General features: G+C 38.7%; 1 protein-coding gene and 1 long non-coding RNA gene across 5 annotated transcripts in view; one reads left to right on the top strand and one right to left on the bottom strand.

Moving 5' to 3' along the window:
* LOC136277760 (uncharacterized) overlaps positions 1 to 17,845 on the bottom strand; it is a 65,987-nt gene that overhangs the window by 1,179 nt on the left and 46,963 nt on the right. Inside the window, exon 2 of the long non-coding RNA XR_010716034.1 lies at positions 983 to 1,056. This is a non-coding gene — a long non-coding RNA (uncharacterized lncRNA). The remainder of the gene's footprint in view (positions 1 to 982; positions 1,057 to 17,845) is intronic.
* On the top strand, positions 5,047 to 17,142 carry LOC131773644 (transcription factor Sp9). Of its 4 annotated transcripts, none has more exons than XM_066160660.1 (2): positions 5,047 to 5,176; positions 14,538 to 17,142. In XM_066160660.1, exons 1-2 carry the CDS (start codon positions 5,147 to 5,149, stop codon positions 15,750 to 15,752), a joined length of 1,245 nt encoding a protein of 414 aa, XP_066016757.1. In that variant the 5' UTR covers positions 5,047 to 5,146; the 3' UTR covers positions 15,753 to 17,142. The 4 variants fall into 4 exon arrangements, with proteins under 4 accessions (XP_066016757.1, XP_066016758.1, XP_058945564.1 ...); XM_066160661.1 differs by lacking the exon at positions 5,047 to 5,176 and adding an exon at positions 7,157 to 7,252 and having other exon boundaries at positions 14,538 to 17,141; XM_059089581.2 differs by lacking the exon at positions 5,047 to 5,176 and adding an exon at positions 12,360 to 12,731 and having other exon boundaries at positions 14,538 to 17,141.

Here is a 17,845-nt window from a genome sequence, read left to right as displayed (position 1 = left end):
AATCTCTTGATTGTTAAACAAATTCTCCTTGTCAGTAACATAGAAAATGTATGGTGATCAGTATGGAGAATATGCATACTTATCTTAGGGTGTAAAGGGTTAACTTGTGACTTGGAGAGGCTCCTCACATACAGTGATAAAATCCAAATTTGCGTAACATAGCGCAATATCATTCAAGGTCGTTTGTTACAGTTTTACCCATTTTCTTAAAAATCATTTCACAAGTTCAAAAATATATGTTTGACTATTTACGTTTGAATCTTTGCACAATTGTTAAGATAAAAAATACGTCAAAAATCGTTGTCTAGGTAGTGTTAAGAGAAGTTTAACACCTTCTGTTTTCGTCATTTTGAGACCTAAAACACTTCAAACACTTGGATGGACTTTTAGTTTTTCTAAATATACACTTTTTGCTATGACAATAAGTTTTCACAAATCTCGAAAAAGGTGAGTGGAAAGGATTCGGAGCCGACAATCTAAAATCAAATTACCTTAAAGACCCACCTAAAGATTGCGATTCATTTAACGAGTACACTTATTAACAAATGTATCACAAAGAAGTTAACTCACAGGATATTCGGAATTTTCCAAAAATACTAGAAGAACGGTCTCTAGAGCCATCCTTTAGGACCCCAAGAAACAAATTTTTGCGTCAGTATCATAATTATTCCCATCGTGAAATGTTTAACCTCAGGCCCTTAAGAGTGACCAACATGTAATTTCTCCTCATAATATCACCTCTGAATCAAACAGTAAGGTCATAAGAATTGAGAAAATGATCACCAACTAAAGAAGCTCTTGATTGTTAAACAAATTCTCCTTGTCAGCACCTTAGGAAATGTATAGAGAACAGTATGGAGAATATGCATACTGATCTTAGGGTGTAAAGGGTTAATGTCAAGTTATCCTGAACCCTTCTAAGCTATGCCCAAGCAATGACCGCGCGATTATTTCAACTATTGTTGTAAAATCATTTTCTGACCTGCACTAAGAGTTATACCCAAGTCCTTGATCGTGCTTGTGATCCATTGTTCCTTCTTCTTGTGCACAAATTACCTGACGAGTGATGCAGACAAAACTTATCAGCGAAGTATAAATACAGGAATTAAAAATGTAAGCTGTAACCTTCAATAATGCAAACAGGGAGTTTCATTTGTGTGGGAGGATGACTCTTTTATAAAATTGTTGGGGTGGTCATCGGTAATCTTGAAAGAAGAACGCTAATTTACTAAAATTCCATTTGCAAGTGTGTCTAAAGCTATCCCCTTCCATTTCCAGGAATTAATACTTCTTACAATAGTTTGGCTTTGTAAACCTTGAAATGTACTTGGAAAAGACCCCCCCCCCCTTGCCCTTACGAAAAAACCATCTAGACGTATCGTCATTCTGTCAGTATTTCGTAATTTGTCATACATTCAACACCGTTTCATTTTGCTCCCCATTTTAAATATTTAATTAATATACCTAAATTTACTAGTTGTGTGTATCATAATCTTTTATAGATACAAATTTCACAGCCTGTAAGGATAAAGTAGACGTATAAAAGTTATTTATCATCTTCTGCTCCATCACTTTTTTATGCAGGTTTTATAACCGTTAGCTTCTCTTGTCTTTCTTCACGCTGGGGACAAAGGCAAGCTTCAATTTCATATTTTGAGTTTTGTCTGGAGAGAGACTCGGCATTTTGTTCATGCTCGAAGAGGACGGAAGGGCAAGAGAAAGAGAGATGCTTTGAATATTGGAGGATAATAATTGGAAAGTAGAGAAACTCGCCTCGCCTCATCAAACACAAGATCAGCTGATGCTCTGTTAAACACATTAAACTGTTGGTAACGGTAGAACAGGAGAATGGATAACTTACATGAGCTCAAAGAAGACTAGTACTGTTACTTCGCGACTTGAATTTAGCTCTTGCTTGTCGTTGCTGGCTGCAACCCACGTGCAGAGACTGTTGTGCACCAAAACCCGATATTCGAAACCACCCAAAATTTAAGCTTGATCTTTCAGACATTAGGAATGTCCTATACATGTTGGACAACGGCTCCTTTGTCCAACAACAGTGAATCAAGGCAAGGAGTTTTTAAAAAACCTGAAGCGACCAAGTGAAGCTTGCAGCTCCACGTGCACTGAACAAACGTTGGTGAGATGAATATAAAATGATTGTGAATATATTTGAAATGCTAATGAAACATTTAGGCGGGACCCAAAGTTTTTAGTGGAAAAAATACGGTGGGTAGTGGGAAAGAGCGTGTGATTCGTGCTGCTGATAATTCTGCGCTTAGAAGTCGAGGAATGGTTTGGTTTGTAAACAAATTAAAAAAACAGAAGACCACGTAGTTGATAAAAAAATAACTTGTGCACGGCTTTCGTCCTCATTCACCTGTCAAATTGCTTGAGATGACAGTTTGGCCCTTTGATTTTAGTGCAGTGAAGGAAGACCAGAATGGTCACAAGAGAAGCTAAAAGGTGCCATTTCGGATCCACAAAATGTTACATTTCCCCTGTCGCCACGGAAACACCTTGTTTCACATATATTGAACCATTCCGCTGGAGGCCAGTGACTACCAATGACACAAATGTAAGTTGAAAAAACACCACCAGGTTCTACAATATCCAGCGAAAAAATGCTTCATTTCTTAATTTGACTAAAATTTACGACATTTCTGATCCCTACCGCTTTCAGTAAAACTCCCGTGGCACGCCATCCCAGATCTTTTAGCAATTGATGTCAGATCTCGATGCAAGGATCCCAGACCCCTCCCTTTTCATACGTTTGACCCGTGATAGCTCGTTTCACCTCGTTGCAAGCTTGTTAGAGATTGTTGCATATAGCAATACATTTCAAATAAATATGAATTTCTTTGACAGAGTCTGCCATTACATCAAGCAGCGTAAACCGTAAATCAGTTACAGCTTCATTAACCTTGGAGTATAAGAACAATGCTGACCAGCAATCACCGTGATCTATAAAATAACAACAGGCCTAAGTCTCGTTTGACCACAGGCAGATCATGCACCCAATGGGTGCAATGGGCAGGGCAAACGTCTTCAAATATAGGGGAATGAATGACGGTTGGGAATGAAGAGTTGAAAAAAAAAATTATACACCGTATCGTCTAAAAAGAATTCAATAAAGTGAACCTTAAGGGTTAGTACACTTAAATGTAGCAATTGTTTGCCTAAGCGGGCCGTTTAAAGCATGCTTTTGCTGAATCGTTTTCAACCGTTGGTCTATCTGTAGGAAAATGAGGTAAAGCTTGCAACTTTACGCCCCTGTTAGAGATCTCGTCAATCTGCAGGTGGCGACGGTCGCTCATCGATGAAATGATGATAATTCTGAATAATTCTTATGCAAAATAATTCGCCTTCACAAAATATCGCGACCTGGATGGTCCATGATGAAAGTCAACAAAGGTTATAAAGTGCAATATGGTATTTAAATAATTCCATCCACACAAAATTTACGATTTCAAAGATGATTAGAACCCGTTTATTTTAAAAATACTAGAGCTGGGTTTACCTGTCGTAATCGATTTTGTAAAATGATCGATTCTAAGAAAACAGTCGAGAATTTCCAAGTGTTTCGAGTAATGTGCACTGACCGGATGAAGTTTAGAATACTTTTAGGAAATGGTGTTTTTGAGAAAAGCAAATGAACTGTGCGTTCACTTCATGATTCCTACTGGCTCGTTATTATTTGAGTTCGTGCAATTGCAAAAATATTCGTAACTCTAAACCTCGACCACAACTTATGAAATTAACTGACATGGATGCAATTTGGCTCTCGATTAACAAGCTATTTTTGGCTTTTTATCCTATCTTCCAAGTGCAAAGATAAACGTGGAAGGAAGTAACAACAACAATGTTCCCCCGAGGGTCATAACTCACCCACAACTTACGAAATTAATTGGCGTCGATGCAATTTAATTAGCGTCGGTTGAGGTTTTTTTATTTTTTATTTTTTATTATTATTTTTTTAAATTTAACAAATAAACATTGAGACTCGTTAGACTTCCGTGTTTTTCAAATCATTGTTTTAGTACCCCAAAATAAAATGTGACTTCGCTTTCTGGGGGGGGGTTTGTCTCCTATATCAGCCGTAGGGGGAATGTTATACCCGAAAGGAGGATTGATCATAATCGTTTAGAATCGGGTATTTTTTTCCTTGATAGAGAAAGAAGAGTAGCGAAATATATTCCCACTGAATTTACGGATACAATTTATCATTTTTCGGCTTGGCCAATGGTGTAAAGCTGTGTAAATATGCGACAACATAGCCAATGGGAAAATTCAGAACGTTTCTTTTTAACAATCTCAAGAAGGAAATAGTTTACAAAATACTTAAAAGGTCGGGTCTGAGGATGGGTGTGGAGTTGAGGGGCCTGAGATCTACAAATGGATTTAGAAAATTGAATTTTTTGGTCCGAACTAGAATCAGGATGTGAATATCTGTACGGGACACCTCTCTCAAGAAATTCACCGGCAGACCACGGTTACATCCCACGGTCCCCCCTACCCATCACTTCCAGCGTTTTACTTTCTCTATTTCGGGGCTTATGAAAAACAAAGACTTCCGTGCTTAGGCAAATAACAAATTAAAATTTTTAAATTGGCGACCAACAGTCGTTGTATAATTATTTTCTGTCAGTGAAAGAAGTTCCTGCCAAAGAATACGTGAGGAAAATCTCATGCTGTAGTTTGAGGAAAGCCGTTATCGCTTGATCTACGTAGAGCTATTGAACTAGTATGGCTTTGCAACTAAATTCCTTTTTTATCTTAGCCATAAATCTAGAAATCCTGCTTACGTGTGAATTTTTTTGACGTAACATGAAACTCCTTTTTTTAAATTTTCTGCAGGTTGTATGCTTTTGTATAAGTAGAAAGAGAAGTTATGGAAAGTCGAGACAAAACATCCAGCTAGTATTGTTTTAGGCCGCTAATTGATGTTTTCGCTGTCTGCTCTGGTGTACATTAATAATTCAAACCGAGTTCGGTTTATTCAGAACAGAGAAAGAGGGTGTTCCAAAGGCGGAATTCCAATGAAAGTGGCACACTTGCAATATGAACAAACAGAAAGCTTTTTTCCACATGGCTTGCACTAAAAACACCAGCTGCTGTCGGGATTAACAATTCACTGAAAAGACGGATGACTATGAAATATGAGTGTTTACAACCTGTAAGTTTATTTGAAAAGTTGTTTTCTTCCTTTCGTCTAAAAATAGAGTAAATTTATGAAATGGTTAATAACATAACCCTTCCGCTATTTTGGTCGTTTGTGAGAATATGACAAGTCTGCCCACACGTTCTCCTTTCTAGTTTCGAGGAATTTCACTTTTGGCGAAGTTCGTTAACAAATCTTTGAATTTGTGCCAATTATTTGGCTAACGATTGTTTCTCACTGCCAGTAGTTCGTAATGGCTCTCATCCAGATCAAAAATTCGTCTAAGAATAAACACTATGCTACCTGAAAACTTCACGGAAGTTAACTCGACTGTGGTCGACAATCTTTCAATAATAAACTTAGCTAGTGGGAAACTGCTTGCCGTGTAACGGCGCTTAAAAAATTACCACGTCTTGACGCCTCGCCTTTCAAAAATGCCACCGTTGGTGTCAGCTTATAAGGCTGTTTATTTTAAAAAGCAATGCTCTGTGTTACGATTCAATCAAAATTATATACATTTTGCCTCGTGCTTTCTGCCTTGTTTAACTGCCAAAAGAAAACAACAAGCAACAGACAAATGGCGCTGGATTCCCAAATCAACACAAAGGATGCTCTCTAATTTGAACTCTCAACCGACAAATTGTCCAAGTTGATGTTAAGTATGCCCCTTCAACTTCCGATTCTAAGTATTATTTACATAGGTAATTTGTATAAATGAGAATTAATTTAAATTCAAAAGGTGCTAAATAAACATGAATCTTCGGTTTGGCTTGAGAAAGACAGAATTAAAAAACTTCATTGCATTTAACTTTTTGTCATTATTTTAGTAAGCTTACAATCGTTTCATTCCGGCTGCAGATATTTGACGTTTTCTGCTTTAAAAGAAACTGTTTTGTCATAAGATTTATTAAAAGCGAACGGAAATCCTTCTTGAGACGTTTTGGGCATAAAACTCTCAAAAAATCTTTCAACACTGAAAAACTTTTAAATTGAGAGCGTACTCGATTACATACATTTGATTCGATATTTCCCCATAATATCGTAGTTGTTTGGTAGGAAACTCGCGTAAAGTCAAAAATTCCTGTTAGATAATGTTTCAAAATGTTTTTATTCATTCACAAGTTTTCTAGTAATGTACTCGACAAATGCTGTGAAATCTCGCTTCAAATGTTGCAGTTTGTGACGAAGAATATTCCACGGTCCCACAAAGTGAAATCCCTATCGGTTCTCTAAACCTTCCCCCGACAGGTAAATTCATCGTCAGTTCAGTTGAAGGCTGCTTTACGATATGGGTTGATGAACAAAAATGACTTATTTGAAGTTATTTTTAGTTTGTTTTAACATCCTCGTCCACCTTTCGGGTGGACGAGGATGTTATTAGTATCATTCGCATGATACTGCATTTTGAGATAAACAATTGCTTTAAGAAATACAGAGAGGTATACTGTTAAACCAAACAGCGGGGAGATTCTTAGATTCTCTCCATCTTAGCTTATTCAAGCGGCGATCGAATCGTGATTTTCAATGCATTTTTGACATCAAAGAGGTTCCGAGGTGAATAGGAGCGTGGAAGCTACAAGCTAAGTTCTTTCAATGATCACATGTCGGTAATATCCGACCAGAATCGATTCATCTTTTTGCCATCTTTCCAACGAAAAACCTGCAAGATTTTGACAGTTTCTAACGCGTGAATTTTATACATGCACAAATCTGATGTCATAGTAAATATAACACGACCTGGATTTTAGTTCAATTTCTGGAAGCAACATTTTCTGTGAGGTTATCAACAATAATTTGTAGACTTGACAGCGTTTCCACCGTAGACATTTTAGCACCTTTAAGGGACAAACCAGGTCACAACGCGATGCGATTGTTTATTTGTTCTTTTCCGTGATTACCGCATACATGAAAGACAAGCAGGTTGGGGCGTGTGGGCGTGGCTTACAGCAACGGGTCAAAAGTGCCTTTTTTGTTCACGAGGAAAGCACTAGTATTAACTGGCAGCGTTTCTGACAACGAAGTACCGCAGACACCTCCTACAAGTTTCTGAGGGGCGAGTGCTGTTTTAAGATCTTTAGACAACTTTGAAAGGTATGAAAGCTTACCTGATACTGTCTATGTTTGGGAGAAACCTTATGAGATTATTTACATTTTTATGCCATTCAGGGCTGTCGGGCTACCCAATTGACCTTATTTTTATTGAAATCTGTTCAAAATTTTACAAATGTTATCCAGGGCCTAGGCTGCGTTATCTCAGCTAATCGAGCGAACAGCTCGATGTACAGCAATCAGATTGAGGAGGCAATTGATGGTAAAATGCATATTATGTCCTGCTAAAAGGCTGCGTTATTCTAAAAGTTAAAATTTAGGAGAAAAAATCCTTTATTTAACATTTTTTCTACCTCTGATAGCTTCGATTGAGCTCCCAATACACCAAACTAAAAAATGGCTGATTGTCATTAATTTCTGAGATATAGCATCGTACAAAAACTTTCCGTGCCGTGTTAAATTTCAAAACACTGAACAAATTTACATTTTGTAGTTCCACAAAACATGAACTGATTTCCCAGTATTTGAGAGTCGCATCGAAGTTACTGTATGTAAAACGCGTCCTGTAGAAACATCTTGAGGAAAACTTAACCCTTTCCATTATCACAGTGCAGTTGTTAACATAATACTGGTGCTAACGAGCTCGATCAAACATTTTGTTAAATGCTCCACATTAAGTAGTGAGCTTCCACATTCAACTAACTCCTTGAATTTGCAAAACCGTTGCTTCCCCTTGAAAAATCCTTCTCGTTACATTGTTAAAAGAAAAAAGAAACAGATTGAGGAGAATCAGACCGGGGCCATGATAATTTTTCGTTTTCAGTGTGTGACAACGACAGACACAACCATTCGCCAAAGACAAAGAAGTGTTTTTATAACTTAACCAGCCTCGACAATGCAATATGCTTATTTGTCAGTATCAATTAAAAACCCCAGCCTTGTATCTCAATTTAGTTTTTTCCGTACAACCCTTGGCTTTAATACCAAAAAATTTTTTGTTGAAAAAAAAACCCGACAATTTCCAAAAATCACTTTTCGACCTTAATTTTTAGAAGGCCACATTTGATGCTATTTAATAAGCTGCCAGTAGCACCTGTGCGCGGCCAATTACTCTAAACAACCACCGACCTGGTTGCTTTCGTTTTGACAGTGAAAGGATCACTTTTCTTGCTCTCCATGTGGCCTTTCAGCACAATGTTTTCTAATTAGTTCCCCGCTGTCGATTTACCAAATATAGCGACCACCTTAAAACAAATATTTTCGCTGCAGTACGGAGTGCTGGAAAGTTCGAAATCACTAATAAAAATTTCGGTTTGAGTTTGTATTAGGTGCCATATATGAAATTAGACTGCGAAGCGGGCAAATTAAAGGTTTCCCGAAATAATCTGGCAGATGTCATTTCTGTTAGTAATAAGGTGTCCTTTGAAAGGCACTAGATATCATTACAAGCACTCTTTCTCATAAGACTTTCCAAAAGCGGGCAAAGTAGATGAATCTATGTGAAAGGGAAAACTCTGTGACCAGTTGCGAATCAAAGTTTCGCATTAGTACCACATTTTACCTTAAAGATGCAATATAAAAACTCATATCTACTTCTCATAAATAAGAGTGCGCTCACAAAAGTAGCACTACTTTGATCCACAATCAAGCGCAGAATTTTTTTTTAAATCGTTAAAAAAACGAAGATAATTCTGTTTTTTCAACTGAGCTAAAATTGGAAATTGGCCAGCGTAAAGAGTTTGTAAGCTGACGTTTCGATCGTTAGCCCTTCTTCAGAGCGAAATGTTAAAAAAAGAAAGACAGGTTTCGTTTTTTTAATGGCTTCTTTTCTTGAATTTATATGTGAGTTCGAATCACAAATAACCCTTTTAACTACAGGTGAAAATTGAGTTAATGGAGAAGTGTACTTTAGTGTCATCAAAAGACGACAAAACTAAAGAACTCTGCCCCCAAATTAAGGTAACGAGGCCTATAACTATTGGGCCCTGAAGTTGTTAAGTTGATTTTCTAAGCGCCACTTGAGTTAAGCGATGTTAATACACACCGCTTTTTCGAACAAAGTGCAGGCTTCAACACTTAATTGGCTTTCATTGCTTGGCTTGAGCGAGCCCGCCCAGTAATTCTGAATTATCCGAGTTTTTATTGTAACAAGTCTAAATAAGCCGGCACAGCTGGTTACTGAAAAGTGTGTTTCCTAAAGATCCCCTCGTTGTAAATAGCGCCTCGGCCTAAATCGACTGAATGCCAAATCGTGCTGTCACAAAACTGATTAAAAGTATCTTTCCCCTCTTTCTTTCAAACGCAAGCAGGTTCCACATTCATAAGGCTCGCAGTTTCCAAAGCATTTCTTATCAGGCGACATTCCATAGCTTTGACTGGTGCCTGCTACTTCAATTCAAAACCCTCGATGAAGCAGGTACGAAAAGAAAAAAAAAGCGCATTTCAACCTCTTGTGAGTTCAACAGCCATGTTTAAGCAATTTCTGGGTGCAATTAAAAATCGTGTCGTTTAAGAATACAACAATCTATCCCGAGCTTTCCACTCCTATTCTTACCATATGTTACTGAGGTGGGAAAAGTCCTTTTTTAAGGGCATGGCCTGAAATTCTATAACAATGGAAATTTTCAGCGAGGCAGGTGTTGTATAAATCGAAGCGCCCCATTGAACAAAAGATTCTCATATCAAAGAGAACTGCTGAACCCCTCACCTAATAAAATATAATTTGGCTGCCGACGATGACATCCAATTTAAAAAATACATTTATTCACGTGTAAACTTCAAACAATTACTCGTCGAAAGATTTATGAATTCGTCAATCGTCAAAAGTCATCAATCACGAATTGAACATTTCCTGATAGAAGTTTTAGCCTTAAAGGCCGTTACAGATGTTACAAACCCTAGCGGCAATCAAATCTGTTTTGTAGTTTCGTGTGATTTATCACATTTCTGACCCGCAACCGAACAAATGAAAATAGAAATTTTTGAGAAATAAATGATGAAGTTCGGTTCTCTCAAATCTGATATGTGCTAGCTATGAAAGTTAACAGAAAAAAAAGACTGCCTTCATTAGCTCCTGTCACCAGCTAAACTAGGACCGACAGCAAATGAAGCTCAAATACTTTGTTAATTAAAAAATGAACAAATTGGGCTTTGGTTTGTATGTTGAACTGTGCGTGTGAAATATTTCCTTGTTAGCCTTCAGTGCCGGTGTTTATCCGTTCTTAAAGGAAATCCCGGCCAGCAGTGGCTTTCGAATTTCCAGAAAGGCCGGTACATCGGGGAAAAACTCATTGTTGAACATGACATGAACTGTTCCGGGAAATCATAACCCTCGAAAATTTTAATTGGGTGAAGAAATTCACATCTGAAATAATTCAACGAGTTTCCTTACACGTAAAGAAAAATAAATTTCTTTGTTTTTTACCAACTGTCCTCTTTCTCAGAAAACCTCAGCAGGGAATCCTTCCTGTACCACGAGTAACAATGAAAAATAATTAAGCTTAACAAGCAATCCATGAATAGCAGTCTTAAGAATGGCCGTTTTCAACCGAAATATATTTTTTTCTAATTTTCCCTTCTAAACCTGAACATTAGGCCCGCGCGTTTAGAAGGAGCCCACCTTTCAAGGGTTTATGAACTTGTTCTAGCCATTTCGCCGGCCCCTAAAGTCATCGACAACGAAACACTATCCAACCACAAAAGCATAAGTTAACAGATTGCTACTGGCAATTTCAATTGAACAAGATATTCAAGTAGCTTTTTTTGTCATAAGTGCACGTTAAACCGTATAACAACAGATGGGTTTTAAAAGAAAAAGCTTAAGATGTGTTTCCTTCGCCGATCAACAAATAAAATTGTAACAAACTGGGAGATTGCTTTTAACAACCCTACAAGCAGATTTTTTTTTCCTTCAGCTGAGGCATTCAAACTCAACACATTTCGATTCGACGATAGTGCTTAGCGTTTAGTTATTGTGTACCTTAATTGACTTTAACTTGAGAAATAATTCTCAAAAGTTTGCTAGTCTCTCAGCGGGGGTTATGATTTTATGATGGGTATCCACTTTGCCGGTTCGCAACAAGCTAATAGAAAAGCAAATAAACACAAGCGACCGTACTTGATTTAATTAGCGCCATTGTTTGCAAGAGCTTCACTTTTGGTCAAGTGAAATTTACCCACAGTGTTGTTTGGAACGTCCACGTGTAAAATAAAGAGATGTTTAATTCATACACACACCTCAAGTGAAGATTAAGAAGATTGTATTCAATTCTAAGGGGTTTAGATGAAATAACTCCTTTTCTTTTCAAATAAAAAGTGTGAAAGCACAGGAATACAAAGAAACCACTCAAATCTTTCTTCAAAAGCCGAAAAGCAATCTTTTCTAATACCGAGATTTTTTTCCATCGATATGTGAGCTACACGGAAATCAAAATTCCTGTCGACAGAAACACGACAATTAAACCACCCAAAGCCAAAATGTATTTCCTAATTTCATTATCGAATGCGCTTGCGGCGGAGCGCGAAATGTAAACATTCCTACTATAAACAACCCTATTAACACGTACAAAATGTTATGTAAATACCAACATTTACCTTTCTAATTTAAGAGACACCTTGTTAAAACCGTGTTTAACATCCAGCCTTTATACGCGCACGCCGTTTCTAGAAGCGAATATGTGTTGTCTAAAGGTTCATCCACCGCGAAACCCACAAAAACCAGTGAATTTAATTTTCACCAGATTCTTATCGGTTCTGACAGACAAGGAAAGGTCTGCAAACAATAGGAACCTAGTCAAATACCCTTGCGACAACCGGACAATCGATTGGAGACAACTACGTTGGCAACGCATGCTGAACGCGCACATGAACGTTCTTTCAAATACGACTGGATACTCTTCGAGCGTTTGACTTTACAGGTTTAATCTCTTTAGATGTCAGCCGAAAGTGAAGAGGGGGGCGTACCTTCGCAATTTGCACTCAGATTTGAACAAGCCGGTAATATGACCGTAGCTGGAAGAGTTTTTTAACATTCTCTATAATTAACACTTGTACTGCAAGCCTAAGGCAAGTTGACCCTCTAAATCGGTTTCTCTATTATGCGTCTCTGTTCGACTAGAGGAACAATGAGCTTTTCCGATTTAATGCAGGCTTGCAGCTGGAATCCTTATCGCCCGTTTAAATTGAAGGTGTCATTGATTGTACGCGAAGTCGTTGATGCGTTCTCAGAACAGGCAGAGCATCAATCAGGAGCGGCACATCAAAAGGTTTCTAATTAAATCTATCAGTTTTTAAGGCCATCGATAATTTCGCAAACCACGCCTGATGGCACAATATTTTGCTTGCGTGTGCGTTGAAAACTCAGGCCGGTGAGTCGAAGCGCAAAAGCAACTTTACATGTATTAGAACTAACAGCTAAGAAGATCGAAGGGGAGGTATTACGCCAAACCACCCGTATCAACGTATCTCGCCTTCAAATCACTGCAGATTGTTACTTCGGCGGGACCGCTTTGATCATCGTCAGGTATGAATAACTTTAATATGCCCACGTATTTTAGCATTTTAAGAGAGTTCTGAAGAAAATCAGTGTTTACAAAACGTTGCTTGCTAATGCATTCGCTTGGAGTCGTACAGTTTTAGAAACCAGATTATGCCCCATGGCCCAGAAATTTCAATACATTCGAGTGCCGGCAAACTGAAAGTAACTTAATACTAATTTGACTGCGCGCATCACGTCGAGAAACCAAACAACGCTCCTTACACTGTTTCCATTCTCTTCAACGAGGTCCATTTAAAATTGCCTTGTCTCTTTTCGATTCTTTTATTTCAGAGAAACTTTCTTATTTGTTAAAACATCTAGGATTTATTGACGGGGATTAATTTTGTATCGTATTATTATATTGTCTACTTACTGAATCCATGGTGAGAGTGTATACATACATAATTCTTTATGATAGCAGCAAATCTTTGTTAAAGCGATTCTCTGCGGGAAATCCGCTTAAAAACGCCACATAGTGCGACGAAACATTCACCATTTATACAAACCCATTACAAAGTTGTAATCTTTCGAGAAACCCCGCCGATAAAAATTAGGAACAACAACAGAATTTTTAACCGACTCGTGTATCCGATGGGGTAAATTAAATTGGAGTTAAATGTAGTCGAGAGTTCTGTGGAGCAAACAACACTCTTTGAAATAAATTGCAATTATCATCCTTGCTAGTTAGAAAACAATTACCTCCGTCGCCGTGAAAATCACATCTCAAAACAAGCTAAAATTAAATACATCCTTTGGAATAATCTCGGTGCCGGCTCTTAACACGAAATCTTTTAGGAAGTAAAACAGGTTTCTGAATTAAGGAAGTATTCAGTCGTCGAAGTCGAATTTCAAGATGTGTTTTCAATCGTAAACAAAACATGGAAATTTTTTTTTAGTCTATGCACGGATCAGTAGTCGTAAAGTGGTGCGTCTTTATGGCATCATATTTACTGAACAGCCCTCGACCGCCCCCTTTCTCAACTAAATAACGCCCCCGACTCACTGTGTGCCACCCACAAGCTGATATTTATATCTAAAAAATCTCTCGACAAAGCAAGAACATTGGTCTTTCTGAGGCACCGGTCATCATAACGAGCTAGCATAGCGGACACAATAGTATAACGCACGAGTTGAAGTACACAGAAACTTATGTCGCAGTGTAAAGCTTTTCCAATTGAGACAATTATGGCTTCCGATTCCAATCGAGAGGTGTGAAGTGGCAGAACTCGAAATCTTAGCCATTGCAGCTGCAAGTGTTTTGGCTAGATGTAATTGTCAACATTTTGGCGAGCTCCGAAATTACACTTTCAACGCCCGCCTGAAGGCCGATAGAGTTGGGCCTTTGTTTGTTGGTATGGATTGGTTGCGAATAATGGTTCCATTTGGAAAAACTTATTATATATCAACAAATCCCTATCATTCAATCACATTGTGTCATGAACGGCCCTGCTGTATCGCTGATTGGCTATGAACGAGAGTGGCGGCATCTCAAAAGGCTACGTACTTGGGGTTTAGGCTGAATTGAATCAACAGTCCATCTCAGAGCTCGTGGGGCGTAGAAGTGTTCGTGAATTTGCCGACAAAAATAGATCACAGAACTTCCCTAAATCAACCCAAGCTTAAATTCTATGAGAAGGTTTTTTTTCCATCAGGTTTGTTCCGTTGTATTTGTACAGGAATTTAGTGTGATTTGATTAGCAACTTTAAGCTGATTACACCACGCGCGCTAATACGATATGTTTGACGGCCGCTGCTCGCTTCTGTACACGTTTCATTTTGTACTTCTTGCAGGAGCCGGGAACACGGACAGATTACAGATTGACACCTCTTGCGATGCTCGCAGCGACTTGCAGTAGAATTGGACAACAATCCCCGCCACCCGTAGCTGACGTGACAAGCATGGCTAAAGGTTTCTACCATTGGAAACAACCGAATTCCCTTCCAATTCAGCGCGGAAGGCCGACTGACAGTGGCTTGTATTCAAATCTGCCGTCCGCCTTTATGCCAACCAGCGAATCTTTAAGCGTTCAGAATCACGACAGCTTTCTCAGCAATCCAAGCTATACAACAGGACACAATTCGCTCACAGATCCATTAGCTATCGCATCGGCGAGTCGCGTTCATTCTGCTTCTGTTGAGGCATCAATTTATCCAGCGCGGATGCCGCATCCCTACGAAAGCTCGCCTTGGTTTAAACCACCTTTAGAACCCCATTCACAGGCTTCAGCTCGGCAGGCGTTCTGGGAAGTACACAGTAATCCCCCCTGGCTCGACTCAGCCGTATCAGGCAGCTCGTTTCATCCAACGTTAAGCCATTTTACAGGACTGCCGCATGAATACTCTACAGGAAGTTTACCTATTCCTGCTGCGGTTTCTGTGGCGAGTCATCCGCATTTTCTACCCCCTCCCTGCCTCGGATCCGATCCCATGAAAGCTTCTCTTCCTACGTATATAGATGGACCTTCTTACTTTTCAGGGACGACAAGTTTATTGCCTTCTACGCAGAGTGTGACTGCAAGAGCGACTCGACGCTACACTGGTCGCGCGACCTGCGATTGCCCCAACTGCCAAGACAACGAGAGATTAAGTGCGGCTGGTGCACCTTTTAGGAAAAAGACTCAACACATTTGTCACATTCCGGGCTGCGGCAAAGTGTACGGGAAAACCTCACATCTGAAAGCTCATCTCCGCTGGCATACTGGCGAGCGGCCATTTGTGTGTAACTGGTTGTTTTGCGGAAAGAGATTCACTCGATCTGACGAACTGCAGAGACATTTACGGACGCACACTGGCGAGAAACGATTCGCTTGCCCCATCTGTAATAAACGTTTCATGCGGAGTGATCACCTGGCAAAACACGTTAAAACCCATAACAATGATACGGTGAAGAAAGGAGAGTCAGAAAAGGAGGAAAAAGAAGACGAGAAAGCCACAAACGGCGCTGACATTGAACGCGCATGTAACCTGTCTGAAAATGGCGAAAGTAACAGCCTGAAGGTTGCTTAGCTTGTCAAGGCTGGAGAGTAGTAAGACGTTTCGATTTTATTGATAAAATGTTTTTTTCTTCTAGGTCTATGACGCTCATCCTAACATAGGAAAGCTTTGAATTAATGAAAGAAAATTTATCACTTGAAACCTTTGTGAACTCGGCGAACGCGAGATAGTGTTAACGTTGTACATATTCGTTTGACGTCGGCTCGAGACGTTAAAGGTATAAGATTTCCAAGTTCAAACTAGTTCAAACGAAACATTCACATATGGCTCTCACTACTAAGGTTGATTAAGGATTTTTTAACCTTTGCAAAGGGACTTCAATTCTGATCGAAGGTAAATCTTTCTTGATGAGTTAAACATTGCCTAGAGTGAACGGAGTAACAAAGACAATTTATCACTTGTTTGAAACAGAGAAAACATTTTTATGCTATCAAAATGACAAATTTTGAGCCTTGTTCAATTGTATTTAAATACTGTATATTGGAAGTTATTTAATTGAACAAGACATCAAAGATTCAGCCTTTAATATTTACCATTGAGTTGTACATAAAACCTAAAAAAGCAAAGCTGGACCTTGAAACTAAATTAAAGAGAGAGAGAGGGTACTGTTTCAATTGCAAAGATTGTATTTGAGTTATGATAGTGCTTTTTTATCTACAAATTTACGTCTCTTCTCGAGTACGAATTACATCATTTTCACAATTAGAAAGACATAATACTCAGAGTTTCAGACACACTGGATCCCTGATGTGATCTATAATGGCTTTCCGCGATGCATATAAATGGCTTTCTATCAGTCACGAGTAGTATTGGAATTGAAATGGCTTCCCACTGCAATATAGTTATAAGTCTATAGATAACCACTTTAAAGCATTGTTTTTTCCGAATATCCACGATTAAATCCCCGGCTTACAAGTGTTCGGCTTGTAGATATGTATTCTCCAAATTATTATCCTTTCCGATCCACAAGATACAGCTTCGTTCCGGGTGGTACTTTAAATCGAACTGTTTTATCAAACCGTGTGAAAAACTCTCTCCGTGGTTTAAAACTTTAGGGATTAACACAGATTTATTTCCCGTTGTGGTTGAATGCCAGTCGAGAAACTCACTTAAAAAGCGGTTATTTTACAATGGCACTTGAAATAATTCGCCAGACATGCTTCGTTTTCTTTTATTTACAAAGCACACAGAAATTGACCCTGGCTAAATCTAACACATTTTTACAGAAGATGGCCGCAGTTTTTTGAAAAACACCAATGCAATGGCTTAGTGAAAGCCTGGGTAAATAACTACCTTTTCAGAATCTTCTCTTCACTCTCTTTCCGAGGCGAAAATAAACTCACTTTACTTCTCTTTAGCTAGATTTTAAATTCTTTTTGATTTACTTTACAATATAGGGACAAAACTTGACCAATTGAAAACAAAAAACTTTCCCTGCAATACGTGCAGGCTTTTCGTGTCTACTCCAAGTTGAAATGCACAAAAGTGCGTGCGAGGGAAATCGAGCACGGAAGTCTCTAAGTAGTAAAGTTGATTTGAGAGGAAACGTTTTATTTGTAAAGCTTATCAATTCTCTTGAAGTGCTTTTTTACACCCATTTTGAACGTTTCTCATTCATCTCGTCAAGATACGGGAAGACGTAATTATTTCCACTATTCAGGCAGTTAATACCTCTAGTTCGACCAGCCGAGTCTTCAATCTTCATTAATTTAGGAGACATTGTAGCTTGCTTGCCGCCGTACGGGTGTCACATTCGGATAATTGGAATAATCACAAAGCAAGCTGTTTGACAAGCTGGCACTCCTCCTGGACAACTTTTATATACACAAATTCCTTTTTCTCCCGCTTTCTTTACTTAGTTGTGGGTACAAGAGAAAAATGGCTGTTTAACGCGCGTTTTGCGAATGGAGGCACCCCGCATGAAACTTATCGCGAACGTAAAGACATCTTCACGCTTGAGAAATTGAGTTTAATTCTCGCCTAAACACAACATAAACAACTCCGCGTGGAGCGGGAACGGATCAGATTTCCTACTTCGCCCAAGGCTATGGAAAAAATTGTGATTGATGTAGGTCATATTTATTAAAAAGAAGTCGCGGTGTTTT

This window comes from Pocillopora verrucosa, chromosome 13 (genome assembly GCF_036669915.1).
Source record: "Pocillopora verrucosa isolate sample1 chromosome 13, ASM3666991v2, whole genome shotgun sequence".
NCBI lineage: Eukaryota > Metazoa > Cnidaria > Anthozoa > Scleractinia > Pocilloporidae > Pocillopora > Pocillopora verrucosa.
This window is presented reverse-complemented; position numbering and strand designations above follow the sequence as displayed.